At 54.8% G+C, this 17,026-nt stretch overlaps 6 protein-coding genes across 6 annotated transcripts; 3 read left to right on the top strand and 3 right to left on the bottom strand.

The window, feature by feature from the left end:
• Positions 1 to 1,012: 1,012 nt before the first annotated feature.
• Positions 1,013 to 2,958, top strand: ACRALDRAFT_2112831 (uncharacterized protein; the record flags this gene model as incomplete). The annotated part of the gene is made up of 3 exons (XM_071023598.1): positions 1,013 to 1,806; positions 1,900 to 2,190; positions 2,343 to 2,958. 3 exons carry the CDS (start codon positions 1,013 to 1,015, stop codon positions 2,956 to 2,958), a joined length of 1,701 nt encoding a protein of 566 aa, XP_070871642.1.
• A 1,953-nt stretch (positions 2,959 to 4,911) lies between these two features.
• ACRALDRAFT_2112623 (uncharacterized protein) lies at positions 4,912 to 6,011 on the bottom strand (the record flags this gene model as incomplete). The annotated part of the gene is made up of 3 exons (XM_071023584.1): positions 4,912 to 5,188; positions 5,329 to 5,570; positions 5,667 to 6,011. 3 exons carry the CDS (start codon positions 6,009 to 6,011, stop codon positions 4,912 to 4,914), a joined length of 864 nt encoding a protein of 287 aa, XP_070871641.1.
• Positions 6,012 to 6,689: 678 nt separating this feature from the next.
• ACRALDRAFT_2029804 (uncharacterized protein) lies at positions 6,690 to 10,070 on the top strand (the record flags this gene model as incomplete). The annotated part of the gene is made up of 2 exons (XM_071020618.1): positions 6,690 to 6,740; positions 6,813 to 10,070. The coding sequence occupies 2 exons, from the start codon at positions 6,690 to 6,692 to the stop codon at positions 10,068 to 10,070; spliced, it is 3,309 nt and encodes a 1,102-aa protein (XP_070871640.1).
• Positions 10,071 to 10,412: 342 nt separating this feature from the next.
• ACRALDRAFT_2112266 (uncharacterized protein) lies at positions 10,413 to 13,632 on the bottom strand (the record flags this gene model as incomplete). Its single annotated transcript, XM_071023569.1, has 3 exons — positions 10,413 to 12,509; positions 12,563 to 12,660; positions 12,726 to 13,632. The coding sequence occupies 3 exons, from the start codon at positions 13,630 to 13,632 to the stop codon at positions 10,413 to 10,415; spliced, it is 3,102 nt and encodes a 1,033-aa protein (XP_070871639.1).
• A 62-nt stretch (positions 13,633 to 13,694) lies between these two features.
• ACRALDRAFT_212998 (uncharacterized protein) lies at positions 13,695 to 14,058 on the bottom strand (the record flags this gene model as incomplete). Its single annotated transcript, XM_071023988.1, has 3 exons — positions 13,695 to 13,802; positions 13,845 to 13,906; positions 14,052 to 14,058. 3 exons carry the CDS (start codon positions 14,056 to 14,058, stop codon positions 13,695 to 13,697), a joined length of 177 nt encoding a protein of 58 aa, XP_070871638.1.
• A 418-nt stretch (positions 14,059 to 14,476) lies between these two features.
• Positions 14,477 to 16,643, top strand: ACRALDRAFT_1065706 (uncharacterized protein). The gene has a single exon (XM_071017203.1). It carries the CDS (start codon positions 14,534 to 14,536, stop codon positions 16,166 to 16,168), a length of 1,635 nt encoding a protein of 544 aa, XP_070871637.1. The 5' UTR covers positions 14,477 to 14,533; the 3' UTR covers positions 16,169 to 16,643.
• The last annotated feature ends 383 nt before the right edge of the window (positions 16,644 to 17,026 follow it).

Here is a 17,026-nt window from a genome sequence, read left to right as displayed (position 1 = left end):
CGTGGGTAAGTATTTCCCGTCGAATTGGAGAAATAACAACAATACTACCGGATCATGAGGACCCTCAAGGAATTATCTTCCCCGGAGTTTGCAAACCATCGGATTGATACCTTTGGATATTGGTCGCCGGTCTTGCTCAATTCAGTCCTGGATGTCATCGGAAATAACCCCTTGGAATGTTTCGCTTCTATGGCCCTTTGCTTCCCTCATGGTCTACTTCTGCCATGTTTCGCACCTACATTTGTGCAGCAGAGCTCTTGGCTTGAGGCGTAAGTTCTTCTCATCACCTGGACCGACTCTTTCAATACAGCCTGGAATCTCAATGCAACCCGTTTTCCCCCTTGTCGACATGTGGAAAGGACACTGGAATTTTCGATCCAAAGGATTATATCGACATGCTTTCAACGACAATTGGACTAAAAATCGCACTATGCTCGTACCTTGCTGCGACAGTTGTTGTTTTTACCAAACATTCAATCAGCGCCCCTGAATTCTTCCTGTTCGGAATTGCGATCCTGCTTGTCGCCGACTGGACTCGGAAGGTTTTGTTTTCCTGGACCATGCCTTTGCCTTATTCCTGACTGGTCTCGAATTCGATCTCACCGGATTTCCAATCTCTTGGTCTCAATGGATGCCCATACAACCACGCCAACTATCCTTCCCTTTGCCGTCGTCTCTTCTCAACTGCCTAGCACGTCTCTTAACACATGGGACTTGCTTGGCAACATCTTTTAATAGCGCTGTCCCTTGGCCCTGGAACTCGAACCGTGTCATTTTCTCTCCCCGGAACGCCATACTCAGCCCTAGGACGTCGGCTGGCTCCGATGGACTGTTGTCTACCCTGGAAGAGGATGTGAATTCTCTCTTTTCCTTCAGCCTGGTCTGTTCAACCTGACTCCCCCGTCCCTCTCCACATCCGGGAACCTTTTGACTAACCTGACTCTGTGAAACAGGCACAAAGTTGTACTAGGTTGAAATATTTGCCTTTGAATTTTCTGTTTACTTGATCTTTATGATTCCAACATTAGTGGTTACACAGAACACTAACCGCTTCCTCAGCGACTACAGCTTTTACCATGCCGCTGTGCCATCCAGCTCTGGAATGTTTTCCTTTTCTCATACAGGACCATCCGCGGACCCCTTGAGCGGTTCGTCGTGGGACAACACAGAAGGTGCACAGAACTTCCAACAAGACTTCCTAGATACTGGATCGTCCCATCCCGGAGACAGTGAAGAATTTACATTCCACCTTGACGGGCACACCACGCCCCGAGGTCAGCTCCAAGCCAGTGCCGTTGAGGATTTGCAAAGCCAGTGGACTGGCGTTGCTTCTGCCACAACCGTGTCCGGCCCCTTTGGAGGTGAACAGATGAAGCGGGAAAGCTCTCGGACATCCACCGGAAGTCACAAGCACCGGATTACCAAGCCTTCCAAGTCGCGGGGGACTCTCACTATGACATCACAGATGTCTTCACAATTGTCCGCCTTGGACATACCAGGTAATGCATCTGTCCTCAAGGGCTCCCAGATCAGCAACCATGTGGACGGTATGAGCCCATGCCTGTTCATGGACAGCAATGCGAACCGCGTCTTGTCCCAGATGCTCTACTCGGAATTCCGCGTGGGCCTTGGTATGGATTCCGATGGCCTTCCTTCGGCCTCTGACATGGCCATGCACGTGGTTCCAGCCCACATGCAGCTCGATCCGGACGCGAGCCTGACCAGCCACTCCCCTTCGGCTTCATGGAACTCCTTTAGCCCTCCAGAGTCACACCTGGCGTCTCCAGCTGGAAGTCCAGACGAGACGTGGCTACCCGAACCCTTGTTGGCATCAACGCCCCGTAGTCGGCATGAGTCCCCAACACTGCAAGCATCGCAGTAAGTACTTCTGCTTCTCAGTCCGCCTTCTGGCTTCTTACGATTTTGGGATATCATTAGGAACGAGACGAAGCTTCCTGGTCAAAATGTGGTCGGGAACGAGCTTCCTGGGAGTGTGATGACCATGGTCGGTGACGAGTACCCTCGGCACTCGCCTTACACGGCTCGCCGGCCCAGCACCGAGGGCGAATCCGCCCGTGATCACCCCCTCTACAAGAATGCCACCCCTGGGCCTGATGGGCTGTTTCACTGCCCATGGGAAGGACAACCCAACTGCAATCACAAGCCGGAGAAGCTCAAGTGTAATTATGAGTAAGCTTCAGACACCCTCCAGCAACCTTTTCCCTTCCAGCCTACGTGATCCAAATCGAAACCGCTACCTTTCGGAGGAGGCGCGTCGAGAGCGAAGGGCTTTCATTTTCCTGTCGAAAAAATACATACTTACATGCTTGCTTTCTTTTCAGCAAATTTGTCGACTCTCATCTGAAGCCCTATCGGTGCAAGGACCCGGCTTGCCAGAACTCTCGGTTCTCCTCCACCGCTTGCCTTCTTCGACACGAACGGGAGGCCCACGCGATGCATGGTCATGGCGACAAGCCTTTCCTCTGCACCTACGAAGGTTGCGATCGCTCCGTCCCCGGAAACGGATTTCCCCGTCAATGGAACCTTAGGGACCATATGCGCCGTGTCCATAACGATAGCCGACTTCCAGGATCACCCACCACGTCCTCCCAGGGCCAGCAGTCCAAGGGCCGGAAGCGCAAGGAGGCACCCAAAGCCACGTCTGCGGCGAGCCGTAAGGCGGCGGCCAAGGCTAGCGCCGTGGAGGCCGCTGCAAAGGGAGTCCAGGCGCAGAGGCCGCTTATCGAGGAATGGATTTCGCACCAGAAGGCCCTCGAGGATATCATTCGTAGCATGAACCAGCCCGAGGATGCAAGGAATGCGCAGCTCATCAAGCAGGCACAAGGCCATCTCTCGGCCATGAGCAAGATGAGCGTCAACCCGGGTCCGGCTCGGCAACAGCAGCAGCCTCAGCCAGTTCAGATGTCCCAACCCCGGACCTATTCCGCTACTGGTTGAGCAATGAGGTGAGCACCCACGTCATCAAGCCCATCGGGAAATTTCGGAGACCTTAATCTAACTTGTCTCATTCCTAGGAGGAGTTTTGCGCTTTGCCAAAGACCCGGACCAACCATCCTGGAAATATGTGCAAGTGCATGATGAGAAGAACATTTCGAGCATTCAGGGACCCAGCGCCGCGTCGCGCTATAGGCCGTGCGGACTATGATCTTTGGTATCAGAGACTACCCACAGAGCCAGAGCGCGTTTACTTCTTTCCTGGAGCCGACAACTTACCCGCCAGCTACGTGGACCACTCAGCGGCCTCGGAGCTATAAAAGCTCGGCCATAAGTTGAGATGTCGGGACCCGATGGCGGTGGAAAAAAGGCGGCAGTTGGCTCAAAAGGACGGCGAGGGAGAACCCTTTTTCGCACCCTTTTTAGGAGCAACCGGATCACATTTCGAGTCGAGGCTCAATGGGGCGTTTGGGGAGGAAGACTATGTTTATTTCCAAGAATATTCAGAACTTTTAGGAGGGGGGTGGGGATCCAGAATTCCCAATCTTGTCAGAAGCGAGAGGAGTGCTAGCTTTTTAGGAAATGCTCTGCCTATGCATGTGCGTTCTACATAAATGACTACAGTAATGACCTATACACATGTTCAGCAGTTCACATGCATGATAGATAGGTTGAGTTTGGGCAAGCTTCCCGGCCCTCCTAGGACTAGGCCGGACAGACCGAGTTCAGAGTCTTCGGTTGTGATGATGACGGGTGAGATTCCATATCTGACTTTGGTATTGGAAGCGGTCATCATTGGGCACAGCTTGCTGGAGCTTCCGTAGCAGGACACGAGCGATTTACGTCTGGGACTGCCTTATATATCTTCACCTGGGATCCCATCATGGACGACTCGGCTTGGTGTACTTTGGCTTGGATGAGATGTACATTCGTCGCGCTCGGCCGTTGTCGCGGCCGACATCTCATCACGTCAATACCTGACTTCCAAGATGCCGGCGCCCAGTACATACACGTAGATTAGTCGTACCGTACCACCATCTGAGGTCCGTCTTCTAGGTTGCTCCCCTGGCGTCCCGAATTCAGGCCTGTCACTTCTTGTCGCCACCGCCTGTCAACCATGACAGGCCCGGAACCTGGAATGGGGCTGCTGGTGGATACTCCTTGCCGTTGACCTCGACGCGAGGCGTGCAAGTGCACCACTGGTCCTCCGGAGCATCGCTCATGGCTGAGGGGATGTGTTTACCACAGCCGCGCCAGGTGCGCTTAGCTGGAGCGCATATCAGTTAAAGGTCCCAGAACTGGGAGTCTATTGGTTTAGGCGAAGCTGATTAAAGATATGAGAACGGACTCACAACAGGTTGGACATGTCGCACCCATACACATGGTGGGCTGTAATTTGGCGTTGATATCGATACTAAAAATAGACGGATTGATGGGCGTGAGATTTGTGTGGAAAATGAAAATGAGGGATTTTATTTCGATTATCCTTGAATGTCGGCGGAAGTCTGAAACGATCGGATTTGGCCTGGTGTGGGAGACGGTATTATATAGGGAAATAAGTTCGTCCGTCCAAGAGGTCTGGAGAGGCAAGGCCACTTTGGTCCCCATGGAACGATGGACGTCGGCGACGTTTTCGTAATGGCCGAGGTTCAACACTAACCAGTCTACTAATTGAGACTTATGTAATTGGGGGCAGCGCGGATTCCGGCATCGCCGACCTGCTACTCAAGTGTGCAACTCGGTCGGGGAACGAGAGGGTGGGACCCGGCTTTTGTCGGCCGTTCACATTTTCAACTCGGTGACCACCGACTGACTCTCCGGCCACCATTGTCAATTGACCATCGTTTTTTATTCATTCCATCGCCGAGTCGTCCCCACGGTGTCATGACCATATCAACTCGGGAAACCACCGCATCATAACCCGAGACACTTTCACATTTGCTTTTATTACATCCCTTAGATATCCTTCAGGAACGCGGCTACCATCTCATTGAACCGCGCCTGTGACTCTGGCTTCGTGATGGCGTGGTCCGCGCCGGGAATGACGCCCGAAGAGGGATGGACCTTGGGACCTGCCTTCTTCCACGACTCGACCAGTGCTTCCTTGTCGATAAACGCCGGGGCGTGTTCCTCCTCTCCCGAGTAGAGGACCAGTGCTGGTTTGTTGAAACGACCCCAGAACTTCGCGACAACCTCTTCGTCGAGGTCGGACGAGAAATAATCGTCATCACCCCTTTTTCATCCCGGTTAATAGGGTCATACCAATCCGAGATGCTGGACGAGAAGGGATATGTGCAAGGGCAGACTTGAGAGAGAAAAGGTGGCAATCTTGCCAACATGGGTCTCGCCGATGTTTCTTTTTGGTCAACTTACCCCTTGGCAATAAGTGCGTGCCACCGGTACGCCGTGACGGGGTTGTAGATGTTGTAGACTTGTTCTGGTGTCATCATTTCCTCACCGCGATCCTCGGCGATCATCTCGGCGGCCACCTCGATGCTCTCCTGCAGTTCTTCGGGCTCCAACAATGCCTCGACGGCTTGGCGATCGGAGGCGGGACCCTGGAGGATGAAGCCGTCCACGGGATCGTCGGTACGTTTGGTGTACTCCATGCAGTCCTGGGGCAAAGAAGTCGTTCGTGAGCCCGGTCCTAACTTGGTTCTTTTCCTTCTATTTTTCTTCGCTTCTTTTTATTATCATTTCATCCGTCTTACCTGAGAACCGGTTGAGTGGCCGAGGAGAACGACCTTCTCCTTGCCAATGCCACGCAGATAGCGGACCAGAGAGGCAATGTCCTCGACGTCATTTTCAAGGCTGGAGTAACCATAGCCGGTGAAGGAGCTCCGCATGCGAATCTCGAAGACAGAGTAGCCTGCGCCGGTTTCCTCCAGGTGTGTGGCGAGCGGACGCACAAAGGGCACGGTGTGTGGCCCGTCGCCTAGGCCGCCGATGAAGATGATGGCGTTCTTAGATCCCGTGGCGCCCAATTCATAGGCACGAGCGCCCTTGTAGTGCGACTCGAACGGGTGAACGATGACCGGGTACGGAGTGGGAGACATGGCGATGTGGTGGACGGTCGCTAGGTGACTCGACTAGGGCGGTTGTTTAGTTTCGTTACAATGAATGAAGATGAAAGGGGTATCTAATTCACATGAAAGAGTGAAGGGTTTATGAGATAGGACGACCTAGAGTCACAGGCTGGAAATACTGTTGTATTACGAGGAGAGCGTTGTAGGTGGATCGTGTGAGACGTAATCCAACGTTACGACGTTGGCAGACTCCGGCTTCATGCGGAGAACGGATGTCACAGTGAGCCAGGGGCGTCATGTACCGGTACTTTTAGGGGGCATTTGGGGGCCAACAGCTACGAGAGTAGGTACATAGGTATTACTGAAACACTGTGTTAACTGTCAAGTCGCAGCGATATGATACTGTCCACCGTTTTCCCCATTGGCTCGATTCCGGTACTTACCTAACCTCTGGTACGGTACTCCGTAGTAAGGTCTACCCACCAAAACGCATCTATTACTAATCAAGCTCACGACTTCTTTTGGAAACTCCACTATTATTTCCATCCATACTCCCATGAGTCCATCCACCACTTGTACGCTTTGTCTGTCAATCTGTTAGACATCAATTACCGCCCTCTTCTCTGTATGTCAGACAGTGGGTGAAGGATGGTATATGATGACTGCCTAGGCGGATGAAGGAAGAGGTGACGGGGACTCACATCCGCCATGACGACCAATAACACTGCCACATTGGCTCGTAATGAGCTCTTCACACTGGTTCGTCTCGCTTCTTCACGCCCATAATCCAGCGCGTGCAAGTATCCCAGCTAAAATCCCCATGAACACCAGCTTAAACCATGCTGCGTGTCTCTCAGCCGGATAGCCATCCGGCCGCCAGACGATGCTCCAGCTATCCGCAAGCTCACCGACCTGGTCGAGGAGCTATGCGATATCATCAACCGCCAGGTCAACCGTGACCCGTCTGCGTTTGACGCTAAACTTGCAGATTACGTCTTCTTTCCCCTATCTCATGTATTCCGCAATCAGAGCCACTATCCCATCCGCACCATTGAAGTTGCTCTCCGTTGCCTCACCCCCCTCATCGTCCATGGTTGGAGATCCAAGATAGCGCCCCAAATCGTGGAACAACTCCTCATCCTGCTCACTTTTATCGTCGGAGGAGTCCCGGGACAGGACACCAAGTATGATGTCCCAGAGGAGACCTCCCTCGAGGCTCTGAGGGCGCTGACCGCCCTCGTCACTGCGGCTGGTACCTCAGCCGCCGCCGCCGCGTCTCTGGTCGAGACGAAGACTATTCCTGCCCTGGGCCACACGATCACCGTTGTCCTCCAGAGTGCCACCGACGGGAAAACCCCTGACGTCCAAATAGAGGCTCTCCGAGCCTTGCAGGCCATTTTCACAGGCATCAGGGACCACGCCGCGCTTGCTAGTTTCCTGCCGGGTGTTGTCTCCTCGCTAACCAAGTTGCTCTCTACCCCGGCTCGCGAGAAGACCCGCGTCCTTGTGGCAGCCATAAACGCCCTTAAAGTCGTTCTCGTTGCCGTGCTTTCCGATCTGAAAACGAGATCCATCTCAGCCAAAGCACCCACACTGGAGCAGACGGCCGACGACATAGACGGCGCCAGTCAGAAGGTACTGAGCCCTGCGTGGCTCAAAGCCACAGTATCTCAAATAAAGCTGGCATTGGCAACCATATTGAAGCTTCGTTCCAGCAAGTCGCAAAGTGTACGGGATGCATTGGGGAACCTGTCCCTGACATTGCTCGACGAGTGTCATACGTCGATGGAAAACTGCGCCTCCATCCTGGTTGAATCGGCCATCATCCTGGAGTCAGAGGACAGCGCCGAGCCCACCATGAGGACGACGAGCCTTCATGATCTTGCTACCATCTACCCAGAACTTGGAGAAACCGCCAAAGTCACCGTCTACAACTGGATCACCAGCCTCCCTCGCATCATGCAATCTGCGGACGAGTCGAACAAACAGATTGCCATTCGCAACCTCCTAAAAGGGACCGAACTGGTGACGCGCCTGCAACTCGACTCCTCGACATTGAACGATGCCGTCTCATTAGCCTTACGAGACAGCATCTCTTTTCTGGTGGCCGATAGTACTAAGCAGGCCATATCACCAGTACTGTCCGAAGACGACGCCTTGTCCAGTCGGCAGCTGGGTAGCCCAGGCGGCCCCGCGGCGAAGTACCAGCTCGTCGTCATGAGCCAGGAGGGCCAACTCGAGACGCGGTCAGAGATGCTGAATCTAATAGCCGCCGTCGGAACTGCTTCCCAGCAGGTCAAGTTTGGACTTGAGATGCTAGACTATGCCCGTGAGCTCACAGGCCCGTCGCAGGTCGCATCGTATTGGCTTTCCTTTGAATTGGTCAAGGCGGCCTTTTCAACAAACAGCGATGTCGACGACTTCCTCGATTTATCGACCGTCGGATCCACATCGGACGATCCGGAAACCGCACTTCACGAAGTTTATACCTATGCAGTGTCGCTGCTCGATTCACACGACGAGACCACCGAGGCCGACTGGAGGCTCGAGGCCATTGCTCTCGAGGTTACCGCCTACGCCGCCTCTCGTTCAGGGGAAGCATTTAGACCCGAACTCATCGACGTCTTGTACCCCATCGCGACTTTCCTGGGCTCCTCCAACCCCCGGCTGCGGGAACATGCCATCACGACGCTGAACATTGTTGCCGCCTCTTGCGGATACGCCAGCGTTTCGGAGCTCGTCATTGAAAACGCCGATTACATGGTAAACTCCGTCTCCCTGCGTATGAACACTTTGGATATCACACCGGCGTCAACCAAAGTCCTCACAATGATGACACGGCTCACCGGTCCTCGCCTTATCCCATACCTGGACGACGTTGTGGCGTCTATATTCGCCGCCCTTGATAACTATCACGGATACCCTGTCTTCGTGGAACACCTCTTTGCCTCCCTCAAGGAGATTGTCGAGCAAGGCGTCAAGTCGGACAGGTTGCTCCTGGAAGGCCGTAAAAACGGCCCGTCGACACATAAAAAGAAGCGTCGCAAGAAGGCGACGTTAGATGACTTGGTCGACTTCCTGGACAGGCGCGATGAGCGACGGAAGCGGGCGGAGGAGGAGGATTCCAGGGCCGAGGCTGAAGCAAAGGACTTTAAAGGCCATCCTCAACGGCCCTGGGGCCCAGGCAAGGACAGGTCGAAAGGAAAGTTCGCAGAGGAGATTGAACGGACCGAAGGACAAAACGAAGCGGACGAAGCCCAGGAGGACATGGACATTGAGAAGGAGAGACCACCCAAAACACCAACGTATATCCTGCTGGAGAAAGTCGCCTACCTGACACAGCATTATCTCACCTCCCCAGCCCCGACACTCCGCAAATCGCTGCTGGACCTCCTCACCACCGTCTCCCCCGCCCTGTCCGCCGACGAAGACGCCTTCCTCCCCCTGATCAATGCCATCTGGCCAGTCGCAGTGGCGCGCCTCTATGACGGGGAACCTTTCGTCGTCCTCGCAGCCTGCGACGCGCTGGGCATGTTATGCCGCACCGCTGGGGACTTCCTGGCCTCGCGCATCAAGACAGAGTGGTGGGATGCCCTCGGGAAATGGTGCCGGGAGAAGAAGCAGGCTGCGGTGCAAGCCAAGACGCGGGGCAGCCGGCCCACAGCCCCGCGGAGCACAGCGGGTGACACCATCCTGATTCCCTCTCGCGCGGGAGGTGCCGTCGCCATGACAAAATCTTCTTCTTCATCACCATACGTATCGGCGGCCACAGGCACGGTAGCGAATACGGAGGCTGGCGGTGGTGGACTGGGACGGTTCGCATCGGCAGCGCAGATCTGGGAGGCCACCGTGCGGCTTCTCGTAGATATCGTGTCCCATGTCCGCATCGACTCGGAGATGTTCGACGAGGTGCTCGAGCTCCTGGCGGACCGCCTGGAACGGGATCCTGAGGTGCGCGAGGCACTCGAGATTATCAATCCTGATGCCGTGTGGTACGCGCTATACGAGATGGGCCTCATCGATCCTCTGCCGACGCCAGTTATGGAAGGGGTCAAATTCCCGCCCATGAAGAAGAGGGCGGGGACGTAATAGGACTGTTGGACTGTTGGATGGGGATATTATATTAGCTGCTTCAAGCCACGCTGACTCTTGGTCTGTAGGCAACCTGTTTCATGAACACGGGTGTCAAAAGATCGGTGTAGATTACCAGAGCCGAGTTATGACACCATCTCGACGCTTCACATGAGGATCTTGTGTGTATGTGCATGCGTATGTGTATATGTATTGATCAAGTTCACGCTACGGCTGGAAAAATGTGGTGAATGAGTTTGATGTTCATGATGTTGACCCTGCCCAGCAGTGTATATGCAAAACATCCTACCCCAACCGTACTAAGCCGCGACGGCGACGGCGATAACGGCCAAGGAATCCCTACCTCCGTGGCCTGTCCCCGACGTCGGCATCAACGTCCCGTTCCACCATCTCAAGTGAGCTCAAGCTGGGGAACCGCTTCGAAAAATCCTGAATGTAATCATCCTTCTCGCTGGCCGTCATGGCTAACATTGGCTCGCCCGATAATTCTAACGCAACGAGATGCTCTGCGGCAGGTTGTGTGTGCCGAGGGTAAGGAGCAGCAGCTCCGCCCGTAGGAAGGTTGTTGAGGTGGACCGGCTTCTTCGGCGCGGGTGGTTTAGCGCCCTGTACAAGACGCGTCGTTGTATGAGTGTGATCCATGGCAGGCTGGCTCGGCCTGTTCGCCATGGTGTCTTGCATGTTGGATGGGAGCATGGCCGGCCGGCTGATGGTCTTTCGCGAAATATGGCCCTGGGGCTGTTCGACACGGCTGGCGGCTGTGGCGGCGTCTGCGTACTCTCCGTAGCCTTCGGCGGTGCGTGGGATCTGACCAGACTTCTGCCCATCTTCCAGAAGGCTCTGCACTCGGTTCTGGATGCTGATGGCCTTCGAAACAGCGCTCGCGGGCTTCGGCGGCGGGACCGGACTACCAGAGGAAACCCGCGCACTGTTCGCCATGCGCTGGCGGTATTCAGCCTGTGCCGCCTCCACACGCCTTTCCTCCTGCATCAGCTGTTGCCGTTCGAACTCACGCCGCATCTCGGGTGTCAGGTTCTCCTCATATGCCAGGGATTGCCCGTCATCACTACGTCCATCGGTAGCCTCCGATCCCGCAATCGGAGTCAGATCGCGCCGGTCAAACTCCTTCTCTGGCGAGGGAGTCCGGGCTGCGAGAGGAGGTGACTGATGATGACTCTCGAACCGCTTGAAGGCTTCTCCGAATTTCCCAGACAAGATATTCTTGGAGCCGGACGAGAGGCTGGTGCTGGGCCGTTTACCGTGCCAGGAACTCCGGTCCCTCTTCCCACTGGTCTCCTCCAAGCTCCTCAAGAACTCAACGTTAGATTCAATGTTGATTTCATCCTCAGGCCCGGCGGCGGGAGAGGGAGCCTTGTCGGTATATCTGGGCAAAGGGACCCCAGGGGAGACCATCGGTTTCGATGCCATCTGCCGCTCGCGCAGAAAATCAATGCTGGACTCGAGATGGGTGCTAGCCGGCCTCTGACGTCCTATGTATTCTGCACTGGGCCGATCCCCTTCAAGAGATGGTCGCGATGACGAGGGCTGCCGTTTATGAGACATCGGATATTGGGAGGACAAATTCCTAGGTGCAGAAGCAGGCTGGTCTTCCTCGGAACGCGACGCGATGGGAGGACTCGGCTCTTCCATACGTCTCGGCGCACTCGTGGACCGCTGACGGTCAGGGGACGGCACCCGCCAGATCGGCATTGCTTCTCGCGGCTTCTCGTCGGGAGGTGGAGTCGTCATGGTGCCGGTGGACACGTAGTTCTGGGTAGAATGGGATGAGATGGCCTGTAACTCGGGGTTGCTGGTGATGATGGCCGATGCCCGACTCATCTCCGAGTTCTTTGTTGGAAGAGACACGGTCTTTTTCAGGTCGCTCATCGATGGCACGGAATTTGGTTTCAGCGGCCGCTGGGTGGTAGCGTCGGCCGGCGCGACTGTGCGGGGCCTCGAAGGCACCGAGAATGTAGAAGCGGTCGACTGTGGTTTCGCAAACGCTTCGTCGGCCAAATGTTGGACTACTTTCTGATTCAAATCGTCCTGTTGGTTGATGGGGGGTGAAGTAGGCGAATTGAAGCTGAACCTGGCTTTATGGTCCTGAATCAGAGAAAACTCGATAGGAGGAGCTCCAGAGGACGAATCAGTTGCAGTCTCTCCCTGGGCAGCCATAGGTTTCGAATCCAACGCGGCGAAAGGGTCGCCACTCGTCACACGGACAGGAGCGGGATTTGGCTTGACAAGGTGATGGGAAGCCTGGTGAGCAGTAGAGGGAGGCCTGCCTCTCCTCATGGGCACAATATCTGGGATTGTCGGTTGTTCCTGATGAGGAGGGGAGAAGACAGCACCGACGACAGCGCTCGGATTCGGCTTTTCGGTCGCGAGAGGCTTCTCGGTGACCCGAGCTTCCTGGTAGGCGCGCCCAGAATAGATCTAGGGGTGGTCAGTGTTGGCTTGCCCTCCGAGCGGAGGTACTGGACACTAACATCAGAGATGGGAACGTCCCGGCCCTGCATGGCACACGCCTCTCGCAGGACCTGGTAAATATTGGGCCTGGATTGCGGGTTCTCACGCAGCATGGACGCTACGGAAGTCATGGTGCTATCAGTCCACCATGGCTCGAACGCAAGTGGGAGGAGAGCGTCTCACCGATGAGTTTTTTGAGCCTGTCAGAGAAGACAGGATGACTATGGAACCTGTAACTCGCATTGAGGATGGCAAGCTGCCCCTGGTCCTCGAACGGGGTGGTGTAATAGCACAACTTGTAGAGTAGCACGCCCAGCGCCCAGATGTCGGATTTTTCATTTATCGGCTGTTTTCTGTAGACATCGACCATCTCGGGACTTCGGTACTGGAGGGTGGTGTGCTTTTGTACATCCTCGTCTACGAGACGACATTCCGCGACAGTCTGGGGTGCAGGTCTCGGAGGTGCGGCTGATCCAAAATCGCAGAGCTTGAACCGTCTTCTCGAACCTTGGGTCAAAATCAAGACATTCTCAACCTTGAGGTCTCGGTGTAGCAGTGGTGGTTTGAGGTAGTGCATGCATGCAACCCCCTCAGCGACATCTGTGAAGATTTGCAGTATCTCGGGTTCGGTAAGCCGGTGCTGGAGTCGGGTATTCATGAAGTCGATCAGACCGCCGCCGTTGCAGTATTCCATCAAGAGGAAGACCTCGTAGCCACCACCACGGAGCTCGGAGGCGTGGGAGTCGATATAGGTCACAATCGGGTGGTGTCCCTTCAGTCTCTTCATCGTCTCCACCTCGGTGCGCATGCCCTTCAAGGCCTCCTTGTCTGGAACCGCCACTCTTTTCAAGACGGCCAGGTCTGTGCCATCCAAGGGCTTGGGAAGCTTGACCAGATACACATGGGCAAAACCACCCTCTGATAGGTACTTCTGTATGACAACCCTATGGGAACCGACCTGGATCTTGGTCCCAGGCGCGAAGGTGCCGGCTGGGGCTGCTGGCACATGGCTAGGCATCGGGGCGCCATATACTACTGGCTGATGGGGGCGCGGGGCCGTCGGAGCCATAGGGTGGCCGTGGGAAGCCATTTCAGAGAGTGGAATGACGAGCTTGCCGTGTTAGAGAACCGTTAAGGGGATCGTTGTGTCGGTCAATTGGGGTTCGAGAATGAGGCGGTCGCGTAGGAGGGTCGGTGGGGGAGGGACAAAGGAATCGTGAATCCGAAAAAGATATGCATAAGATGAGCGGCAATGCACAGCTACGGCATTGAAAAGAAGATTAGCTCAAAGCAGTTCTAAACAAGACATGTCTTGGGAAAGGAGGGGTTGTTGTTTTTGGCTGTTAAACGAGCGTATTCAGTAGCTTCCAAGCGAGGATATCAACGGCAGGCACGTTAGCCAAGGAAGGTAGGAAGGTAGGGGAGGAAGGAGTTCTTCTGTACCTGTGTTACGTGTAATAATTAAGAGTCAGGTACGGTATACCTTATTAGGTAGTTAGTATACCTAACAGTACATCACGCACTTTTACCGGGCGCGCTGGTTTTATTATCACCTTACCGGTACCAACATGTAGCCAGAGAAGGAAAATAGTAGTTAAGGCAACTTTAAAGAGGTAATTAGGCATCCGTTTCATTTACTGGCCTTGGAAAGAATCGCGTAGACACATCATACTGATACTCACACGAATAGATTGACCACCTGACCGTTACTACGGATAGTACACGTGGACCTAGCTAGACGGTGAGCTGAGCCCTTTGTCATGTACCTGGGGAACGAAACAAAGTACCGAGATAAGGTCCAAGCAATCTTCACCCCACTCACTCAAGCAGGGGTAGGTCGGTACCAGGTAAGGAACCTAGGTACAGTAGGCCAGAACCTGCGGTCTTTTATCGATAAGATATCTTAATTTTTTCCTGTACCTACTGGGAAAGTCGTGATGATCATTTCTGTTTCCCATCAGCAAACAGACATCACCTCAACACCAGCAACCATGGCAAAAAGAAAGAGGGCTGAAGGTACTTCTGGTGGCAACGCTGCCGGAAGTACTGGACGCTCCAAAAAAGCAAAAGGAACTGTAGCTTTGGAGTCCAAAAGATCGACATCCCAATCCCAACAGCCAAAGCAGCCTCAGCCAAAGCAGTCCCAGCCAAAGCAGTCCCAGCCAAAACAGTCTCAGCCTACGCCCCAGCCCAAGTCTCAGTCCCAAGTCCAGCGACCTACTACAGACGGCCTTACGCTTCAAATTGTGACCGGCTCCTACGACCGTGTACTTCATGGAATACTAGCCACGGTGACCTCGGAAGAGAAAGTCGAATTCGCCGACACGTTCTTGTTCAATGCGCATCCTTCGGCCATTCGCTGCGTTGCGCTCTCCCCGCCGAGCAACCCAGTCCCAGGACAGGAGCAGAAGGTCCTGCTGGCCTCGGGCAGCACCGATTCGAAAATCAACATTTATACTCTCTCCGCGCACCCCCCCAAACGTCGAGAAAAGGACGAGATGTCCACGGCCGGTCTGCGGCCCATTCTCGAAAACTCCAAGAACAGGGAACTGGGTGCCTATAATCCTCACGATTCGACCGTCACCAAGCTCGTTTTCCCCACGCGGTCCAAGCTCATTTCTTCGAGCGAGGATTCTACTATTTCCGTGGCCAAGACGAGGAATTGGGAGACCATGAGCACGATCAAGGTGCCGATACCGAAAGCTCAAGGCCGGCCGAGTGGCGACACGGCTCCGCTTGGAGGGACGCCGGCGGGTGTCAACGACTTTGCCGTCCACCCTAGCATGAAGCTGCTCATCAGCGTCAGCAAGGGCGAACGCTCTATTCGTCTGTGGAACCTCTTGACGGGGAAAAAGGCGGCCGTGCTCAACTTCAGCCGAGAGATGCTTCAGGATATTGGCGAAGGAAAACACTCGACAGGGGAGGGCAGAAAAGTGGTATGGGGTACGACGGCGGAGAGCGAAGAGTTCGCCGTGGGGTTTGACCGAGACATTGTGGTGTTCGGGATGGACAGCCTTCCCAGGTGCCGCGTCATGCCCGATGCGCGCACGAAGATTCACCATTTCGAGTACGTCTCTGTGGATGACGAGAGCGAGACGACTTTGATCGCCGTATCGACGGAGGACGGAAGGATACTGTTCTGCTCGACCCGGGAGGAAGACCTGACACGACCTCCGTCGTCGACATCCAAAGAGCAAAGGCTCCCCGTCTCCAAACTGGTGGCCCAAATTGGAGGCAAGGAAGCCGGTGTTACCGGGCGGATCAAGGACTTCAACGTTGTGCGCGTGGAGGAACAGGACGAGACGGTCTTCTACGTTGTCAGTGGGAGCAGTGACGGCAAGGTGCGGCTATGGAAGCTCAGTGCAAAGGAACTACTGTCGCGCAGCAAGGAGGGTACGGCCGGAAAAGCGGACAAGCAGGAGACACCCGAAGCTTCACCGGCAGCTCCTCAAGTGGGTAACCTTTTGGGGACATACGAGACGAACAACCGAATCACGTGCACAGCGGCGTTTGCCATGATACCCCGACCGGACGACTTGGACGATAGCGACGACGAGATGGATGAGCTGGAAGACGAGACGGACAACTCGAGCGAAGATGGCGATGAGGATGGAAATGAGGAGTAGGGAGCTGGTGAGGAGGGGGAGATATTGGACTACATGTTGGGCAGCATGTCCAGAGATGGCTTCGCGGGGCTACTTTGCTTGTACGGGAAGCTCACCTACTCATATCTTGATACCATGTCACCAACTATTACCAATGTTTCATAACCCGCGTTTTTCTTGCCTTGACCGGGCAGGCTCGGAACCCGAGTTGACCTTGATTGGTAAACAATTCACGGCCAAGGCGCCCGTTGCTGTCGGTAGCGTATGCTCGAGCGTGGCGTAGTGTGCAGCAGCACCCCGCAGTCTAAGAATCTGACGCCCGGGATGTTATCGCGACGTCGGAAGGTACATTCTGGTCTGGTCGTTTGTCATCTACGAAGTAGAGTATATACGCAGACGCAAGCACTTACCTAGGAGACGTGAGGTCGTAATGGTGGGGCATTGGCTTTGGCCTGAGGTAAGGGAGTCTCCTGTCGAGTAGCTAGGTTGACTTGGCATCGTACGGTAGCTAATTGCCCATTGACCTAACCTTCGGATGATCTGTGTTCGTAATATGTTCCGTAGATTGAGCCTGCCTTTGCATTCGGACGACGAACACCTACCTGTCTGACGAAGTGGCGCGTCTCTCAGGTCACTTACCATGTAGGTACATGACGATGCTTGCCTGCCGATGCCACCTTACAACGTAGTGTACAGGGAGGCGGCCTATCAGCACATCCACTGTGCCTTCGCCGGTAGTTCGTGTCCCACCGAACTCATCAGCCCGCAAATCAGACCAAGGGAGAGCTGCTCAACCTCCCCATTCGGCCAGTCATGTGGGAGATATATCGCGGCAGGTGTCAGCGACGGGGTACTATTGTTCCCTGTTCCCCAGGCTAC

Source organism: Sodiomyces alcalophilus (assembly GCF_042370955.1).
Source record: "Sodiomyces alcalophilus JCM 7366 unplaced genomic scaffold ACRALscaffold_8, whole genome shotgun sequence".
Taxonomy (NCBI): Eukaryota; Fungi; Ascomycota; class Sordariomycetes; order Glomerellales; family Plectosphaerellaceae; genus Sodiomyces; species Sodiomyces alcalophilus.
Note: the sequence above shows the minus strand (reverse complement) of the source record. Positions and strands in the feature narration are given on the sequence as shown.

Excerpts from the sequence above, each read along its gene's own strand:
- ACRALDRAFT_1065706 (XM_071017203.1), top strand. The coding sequence starts at position 14,534 with ATGGCAAAAAGAAAGAGGGCTGAAGGTACTTCTGGTGGCAACGCTGCC.